At 35.8% G+C, this 24,675-nt stretch overlaps 1 protein-coding gene across 1 annotated transcript in view; it reads right to left on the bottom strand.

Moving 5' to 3' along the window:
- The window catches only part of PCDH15 (protocadherin related 15), a 1,145,650-nt gene that overhangs the window by 399,877 nt on the left and 721,098 nt on the right, over nucleotides 1-24,675 (bottom strand). Inside the window, exons 9-10 of the mRNA XM_068548948.1 lie at nucleotides 19,564-19,674; nucleotides 1,141-1,311 (exon numbers count right to left, since the gene is read on the bottom strand). Of these exons, the coding sequence (XP_068405049.1) occupies nucleotides 1,141-1,311; nucleotides 19,564-19,674 (282 nt within the window). The remainder of the gene's footprint in view (nucleotides 1-1,140; nucleotides 1,312-19,563; nucleotides 19,675-24,675) is intronic.

Genomic DNA, 24,675 nt, shown 5'->3' with positions numbered 1-24,675 from the left:
TTCATGCAAGCCAACTAGACCAGTAAACATTTATTCCAACAGACACAAAAGTGATTTTCAACCATTTAAGAGCTACTGTTAGTAAAGCTAGCAGGTAAAACATTGGATAAAGTAATTGGTAAAATACAGGATAAGAATTCTTTGAAGTGACTGGAATGCAGTGTAATTTACACTTAGGAGAAGGGATTTCTGTTCTATTCTTTTTAAAAAATTTCGTATGCAGAGAGGACCCCCAAACCACAGTTCTCAAATGTTTGAGAAAAAAATTCAAATACCCTGCAACAAATTCTGACATCATCAGCCATGTTACTAACCCAGAAGGCTGAATGCTTTCCAGAGGAACAGCGAAGACATTAATCAAATAGTTCACTCCTAGGAATTTGACTGCTCTAAAAGAGAATTCATTTTTTTCTTTTTTTTTTTTAACTTTTAAGGGAGAAATTGATATTTTAGCCTAAGCAGGATATCTGTTAGCCTTATAAGTTTTATTCTTAGGTATGTATATTTATCATCCAGGCAGGCCTAAGGTATGAATTCCAGGCTGATAGCAAGTTAAGATTTATCAGAATTGTAAAAAACAAATGCAGAATTGAGTGTAGAAAATATGTAGTCATGCCTTAACTTTTTGTTTCTTTAAAATACATCTTTAACTAATAAATATTGAATATTTGAATTCACGATTCATTAGCTCCCACCTCCAAACAGCCAAGCAAAATCTCCAATAATATTTCAGGACTCTAAGAGACAAGAGAGTATACTGTTGACTTGTGTGTCCTCTGACTTAGGGTTGCATGTTTACACGTGAATTTAAGGAAATGCTGGAGTCATTTCTTGGGGTTTCCCAGTATATGTTGGCAACTGAAATTTGTTATGCTTTACACACCGAAAAAAAATAAAATAATCAGAGTCAAAGGGGCTGTTGCTTCATGACATACTTTCAACTTTGTAAATGATGTAATTATGCATTATGACCAAAAATTTACCCATACTGTCTCAAAATGGTTTTGGACATACATATTTTTCAATACCAATCTAGTGAAGTTTGCTATTTTCACTGAATATGTGTTCAAAACACTTGAACAGGATCCCACTGGGGTTAGAGAGGTGGAAGTGAAGAGGAAAAGATGGGAGTATGCTTACCGGAGTTCTCAACTCAGGTATGGCAGCTTGATAGGTGAGTGGGCGACAGTCATGAGTGTTTGGCACAAGGACACAAGGAAGAAACATTGGACCCAGGTCATCTCCATCTAGGACATCCACTGTGAGGGTGGTGGTAGTGGTTCGCCGTTCATTCAGGTTTTGTGCACGGTCCTGTGAGAGAGGAAAAAAGAAAAAGAACGTGAGATGGATGCAATGATCCCTCTAGCTTGACTAAACTGTAGACAGGTTTCTTCCAGAGTGTAGGCATCTGACCTTACTTTTCTCAGAGCATTTACTTTAGAAAACTTCCAATTGTAAATACTTTCTCCACAGCTTTGAGATGTCAACCTTCTCCCAGCTCAAACTTTTGCCAGTTTTATAACCCAGGACTCTTTCTCCAGGACCTAGGAATCATCCCATTGAAATATAATAATTAATCAAGGAAGACAGAGCTTCTATCTCCCAGTGCCTGTGGGAGGGTAGGAGCCTGACTTCCATAGAAGGCTTTCTCCAAGTTGTGAAACTATCTCCCATCATGAAGATATAGGAATGTTTACTTTTCTTTGAGAAGGCCAGTTAACAAACAAAGATGACTCTTGATTCCTTCACTCCTTCCCCTACCCCAGCATTTTTTTTGTTTGTTTTTGATAATGCTTCAACAAATTTAAGTTTATGAGATAAATATTGGTTATTTGGGGAAAAAAAAAAAGAAAGAAAGAAAAAAAAAATGAAGGGGTAAATAAAAGAAAGAAAACCCACCAGATCTGCTATACTCTTATTGGAGAAATGCTTTTGTTTGTCTCACATAAGATTGCCTATTACAAAGTATTTTGAGAGCCTTCCTTGTCTCCATGTAGCCTGCTGGCATCACTAAAATAACCTGTTTCCAAGTTTCTAAATGAGAATTGTTTTATTTCTTCATACTTTGGGACTCTAAAAAGCTACAATTTCTGAGAAGAGTGTCCTTGTAACAGTAAAGGGAATTATGTTTCCACTTTTTCTCTTTTCCACTAGCCACAATATTGCCAAGAGAGCACAGCTTTTTTTTTTCCTGTTTTTTTGTTTTGTTTTGTTTTTCTATTTTTACTGGTTGTAAAGAAGTGTTCTAAGGCAAGATCTCAGAAACCAGAAATCTCTATTGATGGAATTTTGCAAGTGCAACCTTTCTGTAATGCAATAACTATGTGACTCTGAAACAATGCAGGACCCTGTAGGGCCCTCCCAGGTACAAATCCTTTCCGTGTTCCCCATTTCTTGTTTGTAGGTTTCATCCAGCCCCCTTGACCTTAGTTCCAAAGGGCAGATTCAAACAGTTGTTAACCAGGAAAGTGAGGGAATGCAGAAACAAAGGAGGAGCAATCAAGAAACAATCCTGCGAGCAGAAGCAAGAAGAACTACAATCCTGCAGCCTGTGGAACAAAAACCACATTCACAGAAAGATAGACAAGATGAAAAGGCAGAGGACTATGTACCAGATGAAGGAACAAGATAAAACCCCAGAAAAACAACTAAATGAAGTGGAGATAGGCAACCTCCCAGAAAAAGAATTCAGAATGATGATAGTGAAGATGATCCAGGACCTCGGAAAAAGAATGGAGGGAAAAATGGAGAAGATGCAAAAAATGTTTAACAAAGACCTAAAAGAATTAAAGAACAAACAGAGATGAAAAATACAATAACTGAAATGAAAACCATGCTAGAAGGAATCAATAACAGAATAACTGAGGGAGAAGAATAGATAAGTGACCTGGAAGACAGAATGGTGGAATTCACTGCTGTGGAACAGAATAAAGAAAACAGAATGAAAAGAAATGAAGACAGCCTAAGAGACCTCTGGGACAACATTAAACGCCACAACATTTGCATTATAGGGGTCCCAGAAGGAGAAGAGAGAGAGAGAAAGGACCCGAAAATATATTTGAAGAGATTATAGTTGAAAACTTCCCTAACATGGGAAAGGAAATAGCCACCCAAGTCCAGGAAACGCAGAGAGTCCCATACAGGATAAACCCAAGGAGAAACACGCTGAGACACATAGTAATAAAACTGGCAAAAATTAAAGACAAAGAAAAATTATTGAAAGCAGCAAGGGAAAAATGACAAATAACATACAAGGGAACTCCCATAAGGTTAACAGCCGATTTCTCAGCAGAAACTCTACAAGCCAGTAGGGAGTGGCATGATATACTTAAAGTGATGAAAGGGAAGAACCTACAACCAAGATTACTCTACCCGGCAAGGATCTCATTCAGATTCTATGGAGAAATCAAAAGCTTTAGAGACAAGCAAAAGCTAAGAGAATTCAGCACCACCAAACCAGCTCTACAACAAATGCTAAAGGAACTTCTCTAAGTGGGAAACACAAGAGAAGAAAAGGACCTACAAAAGCAAACCCAAAGCAATTAAGAAAATGGTCATAGGAACATACATATATATAATTACCTTAAACGTGAAAGGGTTAAATGCTCCAACCAAAAGACACAGACTTGCTGAATGGATACAAAAACAAGACCCATATATATGCTGTCTACAAGAGACCCACTTCAGACCTAGGGACACATACAGACTGAAAGTGAGGGGATGGAAAAAGATATTCCATGCAAATGGAAATCAAAAGAAAGCTGGAGTAGCAATAGTCATATCAGATAAAAGAGATTTTAAGATAAAGAATGTTACAAGAGACAAGGAAGGATACTAGGTAATGATCAAGGGATCAATCCAAGAAGAAGATAGAACAATTATAAATATATATGCACCCAACAAAGGAGCACCTCAATACATAAGGTAACTGCTAACAGCTGTAAAAGAGGAAATCGACAGTAACACAATAATAGTGGGGGACTTTAACACCTCACTTATACCAATGGACAGATCATCCAAAATGAAAATAAATAAGGAAACAGAAGCTTTAAATGACAAAATAGACCAGATAGATTTAATTGATATTTATAGGACATTCCATCTAATAACAGCAGATTACACTTTCTTCTCAAGTGCGCATGGAACATTCTCCAGGATAGATCACATCTTGGGTCACAAATCAAGCCTCAGTAAATTTAAGAAAACTGAAATCATATCAAGCATCTTTTCTGACCACGATGCTATGAGATTAGAAATGAATTACAGGGAAAAAACCGAAAAAAGCCGCAAACACATGGAGGCTAAACAATACGTTACTAAATAACCAAGAGATCACTGAAGAAATCAAAGAGGAAATCAAAAAAAACCTAGAGAAAAATGACAATGAAAACACGATCATCCAAAACCTATTGGACGCAGCAAAAGCAGTTCTAAGAGGGAAGTGTATAGCTATACAAGCCTATCTCAAGAAACAAGAAAAATCTCAAATAATCAATCTAACCTTACACCTAAAGGAACTAGAGAAAGAAGAACAAACAAAACCCAAAGTTAGCAGAAGGAAAGAAATCATAAAGATCAGAGGAGAAATAAATGAAATAGAAACAAAGAAACCAATAGCAAAGATCAATAAAACTAAAAGCTGGTTCTTTGAGAAGATAAACAAAATTGATAAACCATTAGCCAGACTCATCAAGAAAAAGAGGGAGAGGACTCAAATCAATAAAATTAGAAATGAAAAAGGAGAAGTTACAACAGACACCGCAGAAATACAAACCATGCTAAGAGACTAGTACAAGCAACTCTATGCCAATAAAATGGACAACCTGGAAGAAATGGACAAATTCTTAGAAAGGTATAACCTTCCAAGACTGAACCAGGAAGAAATAGGAAATATGAACAGACCAATCACAAGTAATGAAATTGAAACTGTGATTAAAAATCTTCCAACAAACAAAAGTCCAGGACCAGATGGCTTCACAGGTGAATTCTATCAAACATTTAGAGAAGAGCTAACACCCAACCTTCTCAAACTCTCCCAAAAAACTGCAGAGGAAGGAACACTCCCAAACTCATTCTATGAGGCCACCATCACCCTGATAGCAAACCCACACAAAGATACTACAAGAAAAGAAAACTACAGACCAATATCACTGATGAATATAGATGCAAAAATCCTCAACAAAATACTAGCAAACAGAATCCAACAACATATTAAAAGGATCATACACCCTGATCAAGTGGGATTTATCCCAGGGATGCAAGGATTCTTCAGTATACGCAAATCAATCAATGTGATACACCATATTAACAAATTGAAGAATAAAAACCATATGATCATCTCAATAGATGCAGAAAAAGCTTTTGACAAAATTCAACACCCATTTATGATAAAAACTTTCCAGAAAGTGGGCACAGAGGGAACCTACCTCAATATAATAAAGGCCATATATGACAAACCCACAGCAAACATCATTCTCAATGGTGAAAAACTGAAAGCATTTCCTCTAAGATCAGGAACAAGACAAGGATGTCCACTCTCACCACTATTATTCAACATAGGTTTGGAAGCCCTAGCCTCGGCAATCAGAGAAGAAAAAGAAATAAAAGGAATACAAATTGAAAAAGAAGAAGTAAAACTGTCACTGTTTGCAGATGACATGATACTATACATACAGAATCCTAAAGGTGCCACCAGAAAACTAGTAGAGCTAATCAATGAATTTGGTAAAGTCGCAAGATACAAAATTAATGCACAGAAATCTCTTGCATTCCTATACAATTATGATGAAAAATCTGAAAGAGAAATTTAGGAAACACTCCCATTTACCATTGCAACACAAAGAATAAAATACCTAGGAATAAACCTACCTAGGGAGACAAAAGACCTGTATGCAGAGAACTATAAGACACTGATGAAAGAAATTAAAGATGATACCAACAGATGTAGAGATATACCATGTTCTTGGATTGGAAGAATCAATATTGTGAAAATGACTATACTACCCAAAGCAATCTACAGATTCAATGCAATCCCTATCAAATTACCAATGACATTTTTTACATAACTAGAACAAAAAATCTTAAAATTTGTATGGAGACACAAAAAATCCCGAATAGCCAAAGCAGTCTTGAGGGAAAAAAATGGAGCTGGAGGAATCAGACTCCCTGACTTCAGACTATACTACAAAGCTATAGTAATCAAGACAACATGGTACTGATACAAAAACAGAAACATAGATCAATGGAACAAGATAGAAAGCCCAGAGGTAAACCCACGCACCTATGGTCAACTAATCTATGACAAAGGATGCAAGGACATAAAATGGAGAATAGACAGTGTCTTCAATAAGTGGTGCTGGGAAAACTGGACAGCTACATGTAAAAGAATGAAATTAGAACACTCCTTAACACCATACACAAAAATAAACTCAAAATGGATTCGAGACCTACATGTAAGGCCAGGCACTATAAAACTCATAGAGGAAACATAGGAAGAACACTCTTTGACGTAAATCACAGTAAGATCTTTTTTGATTCACTTCCTAGAGTAATGGAAATAAAAACAAAAATACACAAATGGGACCTAATGAAACTTAAAAGTTCTCACACAGCAAAGGAAACCATAAGCAAGACGAAAAGACAACCCTCAGAATGGGAGAAAATATTTGCAAACAAATCAATGGACAAAGGATTAATCTCCAAAATATATAAACAGCTCATGCAGCTCAATATGAAAAAAACAAACAACCCAATCCAAAAATGGACAAAAGACCTAAATAGACATTTCTCCAAAGAAGACATACAGGTGGTCAAGAATCACATGAAAAGCTGCTCAACATCACTAATTATTAGAGAAATGCAAATCAAAACTACAATGAGGTATCACCTCACACCAGTTAGAATTGGCTTCATCATAAAATCTACAAACAACAAATGCTGGTGAGGGTGTGGAGAAAAGGCAACCCTCTTGCATTGTTGGTGGGAATGTAAACTGATACAGCCACTATGGAGAACAGTATGGAGGTTCCTTAAAAAACTAAAAAGAGAATTACCATATGATCCAGCAATCCCGCTACTGGGCGTATACACAGAGAAAACCACAATTCAAAAGGACACATGCACCCCAACATTCATTGCAGCACTATTTGCAATAGCCAGGTCATGGAAGCAACCTAAATGCCCATCGACAGACGAATGGATAAAGAAGATGTGGTACATATATACAATGGAATATTACTCTGCCATAAAAAGGAATGAAATTGGGTCATTTGTTGAGACGTGGATAGATCTAGAGACTGTCATACAGAGTGCAGTAAGTCAGAAAGAGAAAAACAAATATCGTATATTAACACATGTATGTGGAACCTAGAAAAGTTGAAGTTTTCTAGGCAGAAGTTGAGACACAGATGTAGAGAACAAACGTATGGACACCAAAGGGGGAAAGCCACAGGGGGGTGGGGATGGTGGTGTGATGAATTGGGCAATTGGGACTGACATGTATACTCTGATGTGTATAAAACTGATGACTAATAAGAACCTCCTGTATAAGAAAATAAATAAAATAAAATTCAAAAATTAAAAAAAGAAAAAATAAGTCAGTAAAAATTGGCTTGATGAATAAATTAAAAAATAGAAAAAAAGAAACAATCCTGTGGTGATAAAGCAGGACCCTGGTTCCTCCTCAAGGAATATATGTAAACATATCTTTGAGTTCTTCTGCAGGAACTAAGGCCCCCACCCAGGTGGAGGATGGTAACTTCAGGGTGAGTATAAGATTCTTGAAACACTGCCCCGTTACCTCACCACCAACCAATCAGAAGGAAGTCTGCACACAGTGGAAGATAACAAAGACTCTGACCGCCCCTCCCCAAATGATTAATGTGATTAACTTCCCCTTTCCCCCTTTAAAAACTTTCATGGTCAAGCAGAACCTTTAGATTTGGTTCTTGGACACGAGTCCACCTTCTCCAGGTTGCCAGCCTCCTGAATAAAGCAACCTTTCCTTTTCAACCAACAATTGCCTCTTGAGTATTAGCTTTCAAGTGGCGAGCAGCAGAACATGAGTTTGGGAACAACTCTAGAATTCTTTGATGTTTAGATCCATTATAAGACAGACTGTGGTCAAAACATGGGAAAAAAGTTTAAATTTCCAAAGTGTGGGGATTCACTAGACCCTCCGAGTTCATATACAAATTATTTTAAATTAAAGACATTAGAGATTGAACATACACAGAAAGAAGCCTTTTCAGAGTTTCCCTTATCTTATTAAAAGCAGAAACTTTCGCAAGTGAAGCTGCCATGAATCTCTTCCCTGGGAGAGTTTTATAGCCATGAGAAAAGGAGAAAAAAAAAGAAGAAGAAGAAAAACACTAGCATCTACGTAAACACACATTACCACAAACTTTCTTTGTCTCCTGTTTACTCTCCCTAGAAACCCGCTCCTTGTTCCTAAAGAAGAATTTCTCCCTCCTCGCGCATGAAGTGAGGTATATAAACCCTCATCTTTAGCTGCTCAGGGAGCAACTTCTTTTGTTTGCTCCCATACGCATATACTTTATTCTTTCTAAAATACTTAATGAAATATTTTATTCTTTCTCCTGTTAAACTGTTTTTGGGGGTTTTGTTTGGTTTTGTTTTGTTTAGTTTTTGGTCAGTTTAATTTGAAAGTTGCCAATTAGTAAATCTAAGAGGGCAGAGAAAAACATTTTTCCTTCTCAAGAAGGGAATAAACATAATCAAGATTACATTGATAATTATGACTGGTTAAATTTTATTTTATTTTATTCTATTCTATTCTATTTTACTTTATTATTTATTTATTTATTTTTGGCCTCAATACACAGCTTGTGGGATCTTAGTTCCCTGACCAGGGATTGATCCCGGGCTCTGGGCAGTGAGAGCACAGAGTCCTAACCCCTGGACTGCCAGGGAATTCCCGATTGGTTAAATTTATGGGGTATAAAGATTTTTTTTTAAAGTCCTTCTTTAATTGTTCTAAATTTTCCATGTCTGTTTATTATATCTAGTACAGTTGAAAGTATAGTAGGAGTAGCAAACGACACATGAGACAATTTTGGTGGTCCACAAATAAATTTTTAAAATTATACTTTAAATGTATGAATTGAGTATATATAGAAGACTCTTAATTTAACATAAATTTTTTAGAAAACACAACTGGTTCATCAAACCTACTATTTTAAGATTATGATTGTGTAGGGGAGCAGAATTTACCACCCCCAAATATGTCTCTTTGGCATAGGATTATTTCAGGCTGATTATTTTTAAGAAACTGCAGACACAGAAGAAGCTTTGAAAACTGCGTAAAAGCTACCCTTTTGTATGAGTCATTTACATGTACTAGGGAAATCTCCATTTGTAAAGGTTTCTCTCTGGCTGTACCAGGAAGAGGGAGATGAACTTATCTCTAGAAACTTATCATGCAGATGGCAACAATTTAAATATGCATATCAACTTTACCCTTGTTTAAGGAGCTCTTCCAGGTAACCTCCCATAACTGACCTTCTACCCTCAACATCTTCTTTTGTGTTTAGCTGAAGATGATAATTAAGGTGAGGGCTTCTGCCATTTTGGAGGAGAGTCACCCTATTTTCCTGAGTCTCTCCCATGTATACAGAAGGTATATATGTGATGAAACTTTTGTCTGTGTTTCTTCTGTTAATCTGTTTTATATCAATGTGATTATTAGGTCAGCCAAAGAATCTAGAAGGGTAGAAGGGAAAAATTTCCCACCCTTACAATTGCTTAGGATGTACTTTTTTAAAAAGACTGCATCAATCTAAAGTTTAAGAAAAATATTGAATGAATACCATTTTATGTGATATTGGATGTGTCACTGGCAGAATGGCGATTTCCTCAGTTCTTGCCCTTCTCAAGAGAAACAATTCAGTCTAGAGGCATAGAGCAGTTTTAAGTAGCAAGAGTTTTATTAAGCAGAGCGAAAGTTCACTCCCGAGAAAGGATGAGAGTGGGCTGTCTGGAAACCAGAAGCAGTCTCGCAATGGGGCAGGGTTGGGATTTTTAGAGTGGTGGTGCCTCCTTGTGTCCTGCATCATTTAACTGACAAGGTGATTGACAGTTTTAAGTTATATAACTTTTCTCCTAGTGTGCAGGTGCTTACCCATAAGCACCCAAGCAAAACCCACGGGGGTGGGGGGAGGCAAAAACCTCAATACTAATTTATTACAAATATGGCACAGTGAACCCTGGATTACCTTGAGTCACCTTTTAGGTCTTGGTGCACCTGTGCCAACCTGTGCTGGCAGGTTTATCTTGCTTGGTCCTGATATGGCTGGAAACTTAGTGGTGGTCCTTGACTAGAAGAGGGAAGATCTCTGGGCATGCTCTGATTACCAGCATCCACATGGGGAGGGAAAGATGACCCCATCCAGGATGGGATGGGACCCACTCAAGTCTGACTACCTACCTAACAGATGTGGCAAAAAAGTTTGTAATATCCCAGAAGCAGTATTTCTATACTTGCATGTCACTCAACCTTACCTCTCATTTGTTACAACCAAGTCACTGTAATAGACAAAGTAGAATGTTTTCTATCCTAAGTCTTTCAGTTTGTCAGCAACAAATCTATCACTATTCTCTGCTTCTTTGGGTTATTGCTGCCACTCCATAAAATGGATACAATTGCGTTAGAGAGGGTGCATATTTACCAAAATACACAATATAGGCTTTTGTCTTATACTGGGAAAAGAAATTGCTTACAAAGTGTTGATCTATAAAATGTGAATTTTTAAGTGGAAACAAAAAAAAAAAAAAAAAAAGAAAAAGATCAGATAACCTACTGTGGAGGGGAAAAAATAATTTTCCTCTACCCTTTTAGGTTCTTAGATAAAACCCCTCAGTAGTAAAAGACAGATTAACAGGGGTAAAACAAACAGTTTAATAACATGTATACTTCCTGTATACAGGGGAGATAACCAGGAAAACTGAGTAACTCCCCAAAATGGCCCAAGTCACCACCTTGAATACCATCTTCAGCTAAAGACAAAAGATGTTGGGAGGGGAAGGCCAAATTTTCAGTCACAGTAAACAAAAGGTGTGTTTGTTATGCAGATTTAAATCTAAGCCTTCTCCATTGATAAGAGTTTCTAGAGATTTAGTCATCCTTGTCTTCCTGGTACAGGCAGAAAGACACCCTTATAATTGGAGATTTCCCTTGTAAATGTAAATGCTTCTGCTGGTTTTCAGAGCTTCTTTTCTGTCTGCTGGGTTTTTTTGTTTGTTTGTTTGTTTGGTTTGGTTTTTTGTTTTTTATTACTTAGTCTAAAATAATTCTTATGCTTGCTGAAATAAAATTCATAATTTATGGCAAGATGAGAAAATTCCCTCCCCTTTAGCGTGTATTGCACATCTGCATTATTCAGACCTCCTTAGGAAAAAATATTCCTTCTAATCCCATCAGTGGTCACAACTCCTTAGGAGATAATCTTCCTTCGTAATTTTGTAAGGAGTCACGATGACCCATGATCCACTACTCTTTGTACCTGTAGATCTAGGTTGTGTAAACTGTGTAAAATATGTCATTTAATGTACAGCCCTCTGTCTCAAAAACCTACATGACTGTGCTTTGACCTCTAATGGGCAGAACAGTTCTGCAAGCTCTCTGAGAGGTTGTTCCTGAGTTATAATCCTCAGTTTGGCTCAAATAAAATTTTCCATAACTTTCTTAGATCAATTGATTAATTTTTTTGTCAGCATGCTAAAGAGGCATATTGTAGGGTGACACATTCTGCTCCCCTTCACTACTAGGACAGAGATATAGTAACAAAAACTACCAACATGGTTTATGTGTACATGGAGATTCCCCAGAATTTGCCACCAATAAATATAACATGTTATAATGAAATATGAAAATAGGCCTCATGCACATTCCTAACTTGCAAGCCTCTGGAAGGTGTTGTTAATCCATGATGCTCTTTTTCCAGTTGAGAACCAAATTTGATCTTAAAATATTGTCTAAAACAAAGCCCCTGACAATTAATAAAAACCGAAAAGAAAGGAATATTTTGCTCTTTCTAGTATAATGCTGCTGCTCACAACTCTTCTGAATAAAGGAAATAACATTTTAAATTGGGAGTGGTATAAATAAAACATAATTATTTACATAAATATTTTATATGATTTCATTAAATTTACATTTGCATTCATTGCTATGTGAAAATCCAGTACATATTAAAAACTAATCCCCCAAATCCTTCCTTCTCCTCTTCTATTTTCCTTCCTCATTTCTTTTCTATCATTTTAAAAATAAGGTAACACTTTAAAATTTTAGACATTTAAAAATAAGATATCATTAATTTAGGAAACTGTGATTGTAACTGGCAAGCAAGAATGTATCTCTTTCAAAGTTAACCAAGTTTGACTGTTTCATTTGTATTTTCTCAATGTGCATTATTATTTCACATATCATTTATATATTTGCTAACATTAAACATTTAATTGTATGAAACCTTTATTTAGCTTCCATACCCATTGTGAGTATAGTTATGCAAGTAATTGCAGGTGATACAAAGAATAATCCAGTATAAAAACTGACATGCGGGAATTTAAAAGCATAGAGATAACTACAACATAGACTCAAAAGAGCCACAAGGAATATTCATCAGAGTGTGAGATTTGACCTAGCTGGAACATTCTCTCAACACCTCATAAGGAAGTGGTATTGACCTTGTCACTGAATCACTGAATACTTAGCATCTTTATTCAAAGCCTCCAATCAGCTGGTCTCATAACATCACAATACAATATTATAACATGATATCTGATGTATCAAAGACACGCATTTTTAAAAATTAATTATTTAATAAATAAGTAGAAAATTTCATCAATATATTGTAAGGAAGAACTATTTTTTTTGTTTATTTGTTTCAGAAAAAGAGATCTGTACCTAGTAGAATTTCAAAGAAAGTTAGTTTTATAAGTAGCTCAGAGACAACTAACTCATTGTCATAATCCACTCTTTTTACAAAGCACATTTTTATAAAACTGCAAATATTTCAACTATGAAAATGTTAGAGAAATAAAACACCTCTAACCATCAAATGATAAGTAAGACTTCAATTCCTTCATCTCAATAGAAAGGCTTTCTTGCTATAAAATAGTTTAATTGCGTACTATTCTCTGATCAAACTAGAGATAAATGCTAATTTTTAATTCATTCAGTATCTGCTCTATATTTAGAACTGTATTAAGTCAAACATTGGTTATGTGGAGCGGAGCCAGGAAAAATCTGGACTCTAACAAATACTGTGAAATTATATGAAACCTGGTTTTAAAATGAGTATGAGACAAAAATGCTGATGTTCAGATTTATTTTTGAGGCAATGTCATAGGAGCCTTGGAATAAAGAGACTTCTAACACTTACATACTTAGTATTCAAGTAGTTTGTAGTTAACAAAATGGCTAAAGGCACCTACCAGACTCACTCATAGATACATATATTAAATACTCTTTCATTACCTTATCTGGTATTTGCAGTAGAGAAAGAAAAAAAAAAAAAAAAGGCAACATAATTAGAGTTGGCTTGAGTCTTTTGACTCTAACTCAGTTACCTAAGACCTTGGAGGTATCTGTCTTGCTTCTGTTCACCAATGAAAGATGGACTATCACAAACTGAAATTTTAAAACTTACCCTAGTAACTTGATGCTGTTAGATTTCTTTATTCAAAAAAGAAAATAACAGCAACAAGTTTGCCTGGGTCTAAATCACTTTAGAAGTGTGTTCTTTTTTTTCTTTTCTTTTTTTTTTTTCTTGAAAGTGTCTTTTTTGTTTAACTGATTTTCCTTAGTTTTTATGCATACTAGTAAACAGAATAGTATCATTTTGCTTACTTATAAAATTTTCAAGCAATATCTTCATTACTTGAAAATTTTATAAATAGTTCTTAAACCATCAACAACTATCCTCCTATTTCAATCTTACTCTCCAGAATATGCCCAAGAAACTGGCAAAACTAAAAACAATGGTTGTAATATTAGCACTTATTCCACATATCAGTAGAAGGTAGATACGAGGAAAGGTCAGGATAGGGGTTATTCTGAAAAGTGGTTTATATAGTTTGAAATATGAAAGTATAGAAAGTAATTTTTATATCCAAACCTATATAATTGCAATGTTTTGAAGAAGAGCAGAATATACCACCCCAAAATATGCTACATTGGCATATTGAGTATTTTACATTAAAGTTTCTTAAGAAACAGCCAGTGCAAGGAGGACATTTTGATCATCCTTTGTCCCCCTGAAAGCAGGACATAGATCTTCCATGTGAAAAGAACCCTCCCTGTGCCAGGAGAATAGAGGGCATCATTATCACCAGAAATAGGGAACTTAGGGCCAAGAGGCTGTGTGAAAGTACCACTGTACTTTCTAATTTGATACCCTGAGCCCAAACCTCTTTGCCTTGCAAATTCTTTACAAATTTGTAGTTTCCTTGTCAAAAAGACAGCCTGCTTTGGTCACTTTTTTCAGTCTCATATTTTTTTATGGAGCTCCTACACATACATTATTAAATTTGTTTTTCTCTTGTTAATCTGTGTTATGTTAATTTAATTTTTAGGCCAGCCAAAGAACTGTAAAAAATCCAAGAAACTTCAGTTAAATAGAGTCAGGAGACCAGAAGGGGGAGCTCTCACACCTTGCAAGGACAGCATAGCTCAACAGGAAGAATGCCTCCTCTTCCATCCTTACAACAGCTCAGCGAAAAGCCATGGTATCTGTTTACTATAGCTCTCCCAACTTCTTATCTCCCCCTCTCTCTCCTTCCCTTGTTTTGTAGGGACTTGCACATGGCTCACCGTGGTTGTAGACCCCAAATTGCAATTCCCTTCTTATCCCAAATAAACCCATTTTTGCTGGAGAAATAACTGGCAGTCTATTTATTTTAGGTCAACAGAACCTGGAAGGGAAGAAGGAAAAAGTTTTTCATTCCTACAGTTGACACACTTTTTTTGCATACTCGAGTCCATTAAGAGAAAAGAGAGAGCTGAGAAAGATATAGTATCATATATTTTTAAAATACAGTATCTTGTTATGAAAGATAGTTATGTCCCTTCTCTAGATTTTTGATGTTTGTGAAAATATGGAATAGCACTGCTAATTGATAGAATAATTCAAAAAGTATTCTTGCTATGAGTCTTAATGAAATGTAAATCTTTTCTTTCTGACAATTATTTAAGGGCTCTTGAGTAGTTAAGAGCCCTTCGGATTTCCCTCAGGATAACCGTGATACAGAAAGAGTTGGCTTGAAGGTATCGATGTATAGAGATGGGTTTGATTTTTTTATGATTTAGGGTAACATCAAAACTGGAGTTTGTGGTGACAGAATGTATCAGAAGTTTCAACAAAAGGAAACCCCTGACTTTTGCACTTCTCTGAACTTCCTTTCCTAGATTTTTTTCTCCTTTTTTCTGGAATTTCATTGCCTCATTGGCTATTCATATTTTTTAAAAAACGGTGTGGGTAATACTGTTGCAAAAATTCTAAAGAAAATAAGTGACAAGTTTTCTAATGTGGGTCACCCAAAACTCTTCCAATTTATTTAAGAATCATAACATGTTCACATGGATAAAAAATCATAACATGCTCACAACTACATGAAATTTGAATGATTCCTTTTGCAAATCAATCAAATCTTTGTACTCTAAGCAAAGCCAGGCCAAATCTGAGTAATGTTCAGTAATTTATCATCAGACCTCTAGCTTCTTAGAAACCATCTACTTTAAAGTCCAAATTGATTGCTCATATTTCAGCTCTTCTTATGACTCGAAGATAATAAGTAGGTTTTTAATTGACATAGTTTACATTGTACATTGGTTTACGTACCATCAATAAAATAATAATAACTACAAAGAACAATATAAAATAATTTAAAGATATTTTAATATATGGGTATCATTATTCTATACAAATATAAGAATATAAATTGTATAGATATTGATATATATGAGGCAGTAAATGTTTAACAGCCAACTGAGACAAGAAGTCCCGACTGAGGCATGAGATAGATGGGTTCCAGGCGAGACATTTACAACTAGCCTCCTGTTTATACTTTGAGATAGAAATAACAACAGGAACAGGATGAATAGCTGGACTTTGTCTCCTGTGGACACTGTAAGATAACAGTAATGGCAGGGGAGGGAGGGGCTAAGCCTTCCTGGGGTAAAAGATAAGGAGGTCACAAATTCCTTATTCTAGGGGTCAGGGAGACCTCCCGAATTACACTTGCACAGAAAGTTTCCTCAGGAGAGGGGGTGCCAGACCACAGTAAGTTTTGCTAACTTCCCAGAGCCCCTCACACTGAAATCCATCTTCGCTAAAGCAGGCGAAGGCACATGGGGAGGGCCCTGAGACAAATCAGATAGGGGTAAAAGCAAGACGACTGGTCAGAGGAAAACAATGACCTGGAAGCCTGCCCCCTTATAAATGATTTAAACTTCCCAAAGATGTGACTCTTACTGAGCCTGCCCATGTGTCTATCCACAATATTCCTCTCTTAATAAACACTTTAGCTGCTTCACTATTTTCCGTCTCTTTACTGAAATTCCTTTCCAAAGGGGACAAAAGCCAGGGCAGTGCTGCAGCCAGGGTTGAATTCCTGGTTGGGGAACTGAGATCCTGTGTCAAGCTGCTGCAGCCATGGCCACACCACAGGACCCCCAAGAACATGACTTGGAGCATTTGTCACTTTCCATACTGTAAATATCTCCCACCATGGCCACAAATGAGGTCACTGTACTTGGAGTTGGAAAGAGATGTCCAAAATTGGCCCTCAAAGCAAGCATGAGCCATCTTTTCAGCTCCAAAAAGCCACGGTCTTAAGTGAGTTATATATCTAAAATGTAGAGGAAATAGGCATTTTTCTTTATAACTTGTGGGAATGTGATGTGCTGCAACAATTTGGAAGATAATATGGCATTACCTACTAAGATGAAAAGTATATGTATATATATGTATGTATATACATATATACATGAATATATACAATTTTTCTCATAGTAACTTTATCTTTTAATTATCTATTCATGAACAAGTAAGTACTGGTACTTAAGAGGTTTATGTAATACTGTAATGATATCAGAATATATTCCAAGCATTAGTTTAAGCACATTTTTGTTTGCTAACCTGCTAATCCTCACAAGAACCTTATGTGGTATATTTCATTAATATCCCCATTTTACTACTTAGAAAACTGACATAGAGAGTATACCAAAAGTCACATGCTAGGAAATGGCAGAACTAGGATTTGAATTTGGGCAATGTGGTTCTAGAATTCATGCTTTTACCACTATACTATACTCCCTGCCTCTCAGGAGAATCACGAGATTAGCTATCAGTTCTGTGCCAAAAACCAAAAAAACCTTAAGTATAGTTGAATAAATAGTGATATACCCTAATTTTGGTATATTATATAACTTTTAAAAGGATATAATCTGAAAACTTTTAAAAACACTAAAAATCTTATAACTTCCTATACTTAGCATTCACATTTTGTATTGCATAATTTACATTTATATAAAAATTACTATTACAGATAAATTCAAGTCTTCATTCAATTTCTCACCAATTCCATTCCTTCCTTTTGAGGATCCATGTATATCCTGTTATTTCATAATTTTATCCTTGAAATGCTAAAATCTTATCAGTCTTTCCCCAGTTATGAGTAGTCTAGCAAATTGGATTCTAATTGTCCCAGATGTCTTTATAAATAGTTTAAAGTAGATGGCAAGTCAGAAGATTTATTTTATTTTACATTTATTTTAAAAAAAAACCCTCATTTTAAATAGCACAATAAAAATTAGCTTTCAAATACATTCCATAGCAATCTGACTTTTCTGCAAATTTTATTAGAGATTCTGAGTCAGAAAGGAAAATTGTACCTTTTCTCCACATTTTCATTTACATAGGAAAAAAAGGGGTTCAGTGTTTTTGAGGAATTATGAGGGGCCCTCTTTAAGAGATTTTACTTTTTCCTACATCCACAGTTTCTACTCTAGTCTCTGCTACTGAGCCCAAAGACAACCCACATTGAATTGGAAAAAAAGAAACAAAACAAAACAAGTATTTTGAATGAAAGTCTAGAAATCTGTCTTCAAAAAACTAGATTTCTATCTATATCTACCCACACACATATACTATATATGTAAAAATGCGTGCCCTTTCTGTTGAAATATCTCTAAAAAAAGACAAAACATGGCCACTTAGCGATACTTTCTTGCATATAAACTTGTTCAGAACAGCTGATGGAGGATATTTCCTTTTGCCACTCCCTCCTGTCTTTCTGTTCAGCTATAAAAATATGATTACAATGCTTAGGGGTTATTAAAGGTACAGGCTGGCTTCAGAGTCTAACTACCTTTTCAGAACATGGCCCTGCCACTTATTATAGGGATTTTTTTCAATGTTAGATGCTATCTGTCACCAGTCCTGTTAGATTTTTTTTTTACTAAAATGCTAGCCCAATTCTCCTCCTTCCTAACAAATTATTATTTTTATTTCAATATGCCCAGCCCCAGGAGACGAACCATACTTGCTTGTCATCCAGAGATGACTGTCTCATTCCCCTTTACCACCTACAGACTTCCTTAACTTTACTGTCTGCTATGCTGACTCATATTCCTGTTCTGTGTGGGGAAGCTGGGTGGGAAAGAGCTTCCTCTCAGATAAAAGCAGACAGAATCAATGAACATAAGAAGTCTTAGTTTTACCACCCTTATACTCAGACTTGAATTGCAGTCGTGATGCTTATGGTGCTGGTATTCACTAGCACCAGAGCCATAAGCATCACAACTGCAAATGGGAGATAAGGCATTGGAAAAACAACCAAATTTCAGGGAAGGACGGATTTTAAGGACAGAAGGAACCTGAGTCTTTGGTGATATACTTGAACTGTCAAATCAACTCTTGAACCACATAAATCTAAGAATTTTATTAAAATAATAATGATAATGACAAAAATAATAATAATGTTATACAAGCAATTGTTTTTCAGGTTTTCTGTTACTGCTGCCCATATATGTGGGTTATGATCATAGTAGCTTATATGTAGTGAGCAACTACTCAATAAAAGATAAATGATTCAATAAATGATTCAACAGTTCTTTCCCTTTAGTGTACTTTGAAGTCCCCTGGGGAGCTAATAAAAAATGCAGGTATTCCACTTCTACCTTCTGAAATTTTTATTCAGAGGGTCTGAGGTTGTGTCCAGGAATCTGCATTTTTTATACACTCCCAAGGTGATTCTGCTGCAGTCATTCGGTGGATCATGCTTTGAGAAATACTTCAGTATGAGCTAAAAACAAATTATTGAAGTGTATGAGTGATTCAAAGAGTGAAGAATACAGTGAGTGGGAATAATCTTCCTACCCCATTCCATCCCATTTCCTATTCAGAAGACTATAATATACAAATTACACTGAGCGCAGGGCTACCCTGTTGAGGCTGCAAATTACAGTGAACACATACATTCTGGGCAAGTTCTGTACTTCATAAATTCAGACGAAGAGGAAAGTAAGAGAAATTAAACACTCACATTAGCTTGGATGATGACAAAGTAGCGAGTCTTGTCTTCGTAGTTGAGCCTCTTCCTTAACACTACATTTCCGGTCAACATAAGGGGAATTTCAAAGGTGTCATTGGATGTCTGCAAATAGGTAAAGATACACATTTGAGATCATCTGAACATAAGATGAATTAGACAATCTTATATTTCAGTTTAGTCCCCTTGAAAGTTATAGACAACATGTTCATCATCTGAAAACAGGATGTGAGTGTAAGCTTCAGATTTAATATTCTTATTTCCAAAACTTATCATTCTGATCAATAGGTCTCATTTTTGATAATGATAACCAAGAAACTTACTTCTTGTAAGTTTTTCATATATTATTAGGGTTACCCATCAACAGCCCTGGGATACTTCTAAGCCCAGATATCTGAAAAATCTTTCCTATTACCATATTATCTTTTCACAATTTTTTTTTAATCACCAAAGAGTTCAAAGATTGCAATCTGTGATTTCTATATAATATCCCTTTTTGACATTGGTGCCCATTCTGTATTCTCAGTATTTTCAAGTGCTGTATTAAATATAACTATTAACTTGAAACTTTGTGTTTTTGTGAAAAAGAATGTGCTGTAGGTTGTTTTTTGTTTGTTTGTTTGTTTTGTTTTGTTTGTTTTTCCAAGCCTCAAAACTGCTGTTCATTAGTTAAGTCTCCTATCCTGACAGGGGTTGAGTTTCTTCTTGGCAACATGCAGGTTATAAGGGCAACTTCCAAAGTGCCTTCCAGCAATACTGCTTTGGCATGAGCAGCCCTCACTGTAAGACAGTATAGTCATTCCTCAAGGGAATATAATTTATAAGATCTGTCTCTCAGCCTTAAAAAGACCTTACATCACTTTTGTGTTTTAGTGCCATTTTGAAGACTGATAAAATAGTCTTTAAATTATGACAACAAATCAGTTTTACTTTTAATATTGGAACTTTTTTGGTTGATTGTTTTGTGTAGTGGTACGTGTGCATGTGACTGTGGGCAGCAGATGAAATACTTAGATTCATACTTCAGAAAAAGGAGGAGGAGCTGGGGGAGAGGCAAAGCAGGAGGAGGAAAGCAGAAGAAGAGGGGAAGGGAAGGAAGAAAGAGTGTGTGCATGCCTGTCTGTGTGTGTCTGTGTTTATACACTCAGCTGACACAAGGGGAGTTACTTAGAAACAGAGTTAATGAGAGAACAGCTGACTCAAATCTTCTATCTCAAGTTCATTTGGGGGAATGTGGGCAAATTAACCTTCAACATCTAGAGTTGTGATCTCTCCCTCTCCATCTTTTTCTCCCTCCTTCCGTGACCCCCTCTCTTTCTTGTACACACACACAGAGTATACAATTGATAGATATTTTTTAATGATTTATTCTGTGTTCATGCAATTGGCTTTGCAGGTCTTTCTTGGATTCAGTCATTTAAAAAGTAACATTTTAAAACATAAATATAGAAAATGTACCAAAGATACTTACAATTAAAAACAGGCGTTTGACATTTTCCCTAAATTTTTGCCTATTTAAACACTGTGGGACTCTAAACTATGCCAGGGAGAGTAAAAATTGTTTAATCTAAACATCTAAGTTAGTTATGGGGAATACTTTAGTTAATAATTGCCATATACACTGTAAAACACAACTCAGTGTGTTGTAATAGGGTTGTTAAACTTTCAAAGACTCAATAACTGTAGAGACATATATCAATTCTAGCATATTTATGAAATATATGGTGGGTTCCTTACCAAAACGCCACCTCATCCTTGGAGTCAGAACTCCAAATGAGTTCAGATAATTGGTGGCTTTGTGCTTTAGGGGAGGCTATGCCCCTAAGTGGGGTGAGTTTTGACAAATCTAATCCTACAACTGAAAATCCACACTCCTTACCAGTGATTGTTTTGGAAATGTACGTGAGATCTAATTCTAAATAATCTGAAGAATTTTTCTTAATTGTAAAGAGAGAGAGAGAGACAAGAAAAAAAGTGTTCCCTTTTCTGCTTACAGATGCTTCTATAAGGATGTAAAACCTGGAACCGTCAGCAGCCATTTTGGAACTATTGAAACAGTTAATCTAGAAGTAAACAAAATGCTGAAAATGGAAGAGCAGAAAATGGAAAGAAGCTGGCTCTGTGATATCTCTGAGTTGCTTAACAAATCCTGATACCTCCCCTTCTCTGAACAACCTGTTACAAGAGATAATACATGACTTTGTTGGCAAAGTCACTTTAAATTCGGTTTTCTATTATTTGCAGCTGAAAGCACTTTGATACATGATTATCTCCGGCCTATGTGTCCTCATCATGTAGTCCCCTCTCTTTTCCATTTATGCCATGACTCTTTGCAGGTGACATTTGCTTTTAATTTTCTCCTGCCTAAACATTCTATCCCCCATTTCTCTGGATTATAAATCCTGCAAATCTTATTTGGTAAAATCTTCTTTGTCATCCAATTTAGGATTAAATCTTTGCTCTTATGTTACATTATTTTTTCCAAACAGCATTTGTTATTTGTGTATTTTCTGCTTTCCCTCACAGATTTCTCAAGGATCTCAGTCTATGATGTGTAAATACTTACATTTATGTTTCTAACCAAGTAACGTAATGGATGTTTGTGATCCTATTTTAGTTGATAATTTTCATTGGATATTTGTAGAATTATTACAAGCATTGTAGTTAGTAATTAAGGATTATTATATTGTTCTTAAGAACATTTTTTAATGAAATCTAATTCTTATCAGCTAAGTCCATCTTTTATAGATATCTGAGATTTTCATTTTGCTAGGAGTTTCATAAACACTTATGTTCCAAGAAACTTAAGGAGAATATCTACTTTATGATCAATGTTGTTTATAAATTACTGCATATGAAAAGCCTTTGTGTTAAAATTAACTAATTTATTAATGAAACAAGTATTTATAAAGTATCCATTCCGTCTTGAAAAAACAGAATAATAATCATGAGAAAAATTAGAAACAAAATGTGGATAAATGTTTAGGGTGCTGTTTATTTTTCCTCTAGCAAAAAGAATATTGGATTAGATCAACTCAAAGCAAATGCCCTGCTGTAATGCTATTTCTAAAGCTCTACCTAAGGAGGAAAAAAAGAGCAAAATTTAGTAAGAAAATATAGTTGTTTTTTTAAATTATTATATGATAAGGCAATGTGACAATGATTTTCAAAGTTTAGAGTATATAAGGATCATAGAAATGTATCACTTAGATGGCAGATTCCAAGTCTATTCCTCCAAATTCCAGAAATTCTCAGAAGTCTATATTTCTAACAGAACTCTTGGGTGATTCTCATGTAGAAAGTTTAGGTTTTACTTTGAGAAACACTAGACTAGAAGATAGAAAGGACCAAGTTAAGCATATAAGAGTTTTGGCATTTGCTTGTGATCTCAACTCAGTAATAAGCTCCTATAATACATTTTTAAGATGGATAATTATTTCATTTTTCTTTATTTTGGAGCTAGTTGTGTTAGGTTAACAAATTGACTTGATGTTAGATTGGGATGAACTTTTAAATATAATTTGAGTGAAGACTCTCAAACGTAATAACATGTTGAGCATTTAATATTTTGCGATTTTAGTACTTACTAAAATTGTGCTTTTCTAATTCAATCTGATTCCTTTAATAATAAATAATACGTCAGAAGGATCCCATAACTCTGATATAGATATATGTGTGTGTGAGTGTGCGTGTGTATCAGTGTATCAACAGTATCTCAGTCTTATACTCTTGTCAAAGAATTGTTTGAGGTGGAAAGGGAGGTAGAGTCTGCACCCTCCCTTCCTCTACCATTTATTTTCCTCTCCTCTCATCCTTAGAGATTTGGTTCATCAACAAAGGAGAGGGGTGCAGGAACACAGTCATATCCTTTTTCTTAAGCAACCTACATTTTTTGGAAATAAGGCCCTGACCCTCTTTCTGTTAATTTTGGACACTGATCTGTAAAGCACGAACTAGCACTTGTTTCTTTGGGTGATGAGAATTTAAATGCTGACCTCTACTTGCCCAGTGTTAATCAGGTCATTCCAATAATGACTAAGCCTCTTAATACCCACAGGCCCCAAACATCTGCTCTCCATCAGGAAAGGTCCACTCACAACTCCCTGGCAGTTTGGTGTCTCAGTAACTGTCAGACAAGGGGCAATTCTCCATTTAGTAAATGAGGGCATAGGGCAGTTTAAATGATTTTATCACTGTTGGAAGGATGAGAAAAAGTGTAAGAGGCATGTGGAATGCCCAACCTTCACACACACACTCACACTGACTTAAGCAAAGAAGGGAGATGGAATGTTGACACTAACAATTCCGTGTTTCTCCAGAGTTGATTCCATCCCCCCACAGCCCTCTTTATTAACCTGTGGGAAGCTGAATCAGTACCATTGTAGATAAAATGACACCTCTCTGCTAGTCCTGTAAGGAGGTGTTGGGCCCCACAGTTGGAGATGATCTGGAAATGGAATATGAGGTACTTAGCGTTATTTGTTCTCAGCTGAGAACTATGGTAATTCATCATTTTCTAATAAGCAGCAAAGATTCTGTTTGGCTTCTCATACCTATGCTACATTTAAAAATATTGTTTTTGATATTATCCATTCAACTGTAAGGACTAGAAATTCAGTTCAAAAGAAGAGAGATTTATTTTTGAGACCTGCACACACACAGACACACAGATACACATATACGTGTATATCTATTTCCTGGTTATCTAATGACAGAACCAAGGTACAAATATGCTTTACTGGGCCTGCAACTGGGAAGTGGTGGGAACTTAGGTAACAAGGAAAACATTTCTCAGTCTCTCAGAGGCTGTTAAGTTCTCTTATTACTGTTTTTCTACATTTTTTTGGAATGTCTCTCTCCCCTCTCTCTCTTCCTTCATCACCTCTACTCTCTCTCTCTCTTCAGACTTTCCCCATTTGTTCATGTTGAACAGGACTGTGACTTTATCTCTTAGTTTGGATAAACAGCACCAACTCTGTGTCCTAATCAGTCTCTATTTGGTCTTAAACTTGTCACGGATTAATCAGGCCACCACGCCATTAGCTGCTGAACCATCCATAGTTTGGTGTGACTCCCCTAATCTGAATTACCTGAAGTGAAAAGTGG

Source organism: Eschrichtius robustus, chromosome 7 (assembly GCF_028021215.1).
Source record: "Eschrichtius robustus isolate mEscRob2 chromosome 7, mEscRob2.pri, whole genome shotgun sequence".
Lineage (NCBI taxonomy): Eukaryota > Metazoa > Chordata > Mammalia > Artiodactyla > Eschrichtiidae > Eschrichtius > Eschrichtius robustus.
The sequence above is the reverse complement of the archived record's forward strand: the minus strand, read 5'-3'. Positions and strand labels throughout refer to the sequence as shown.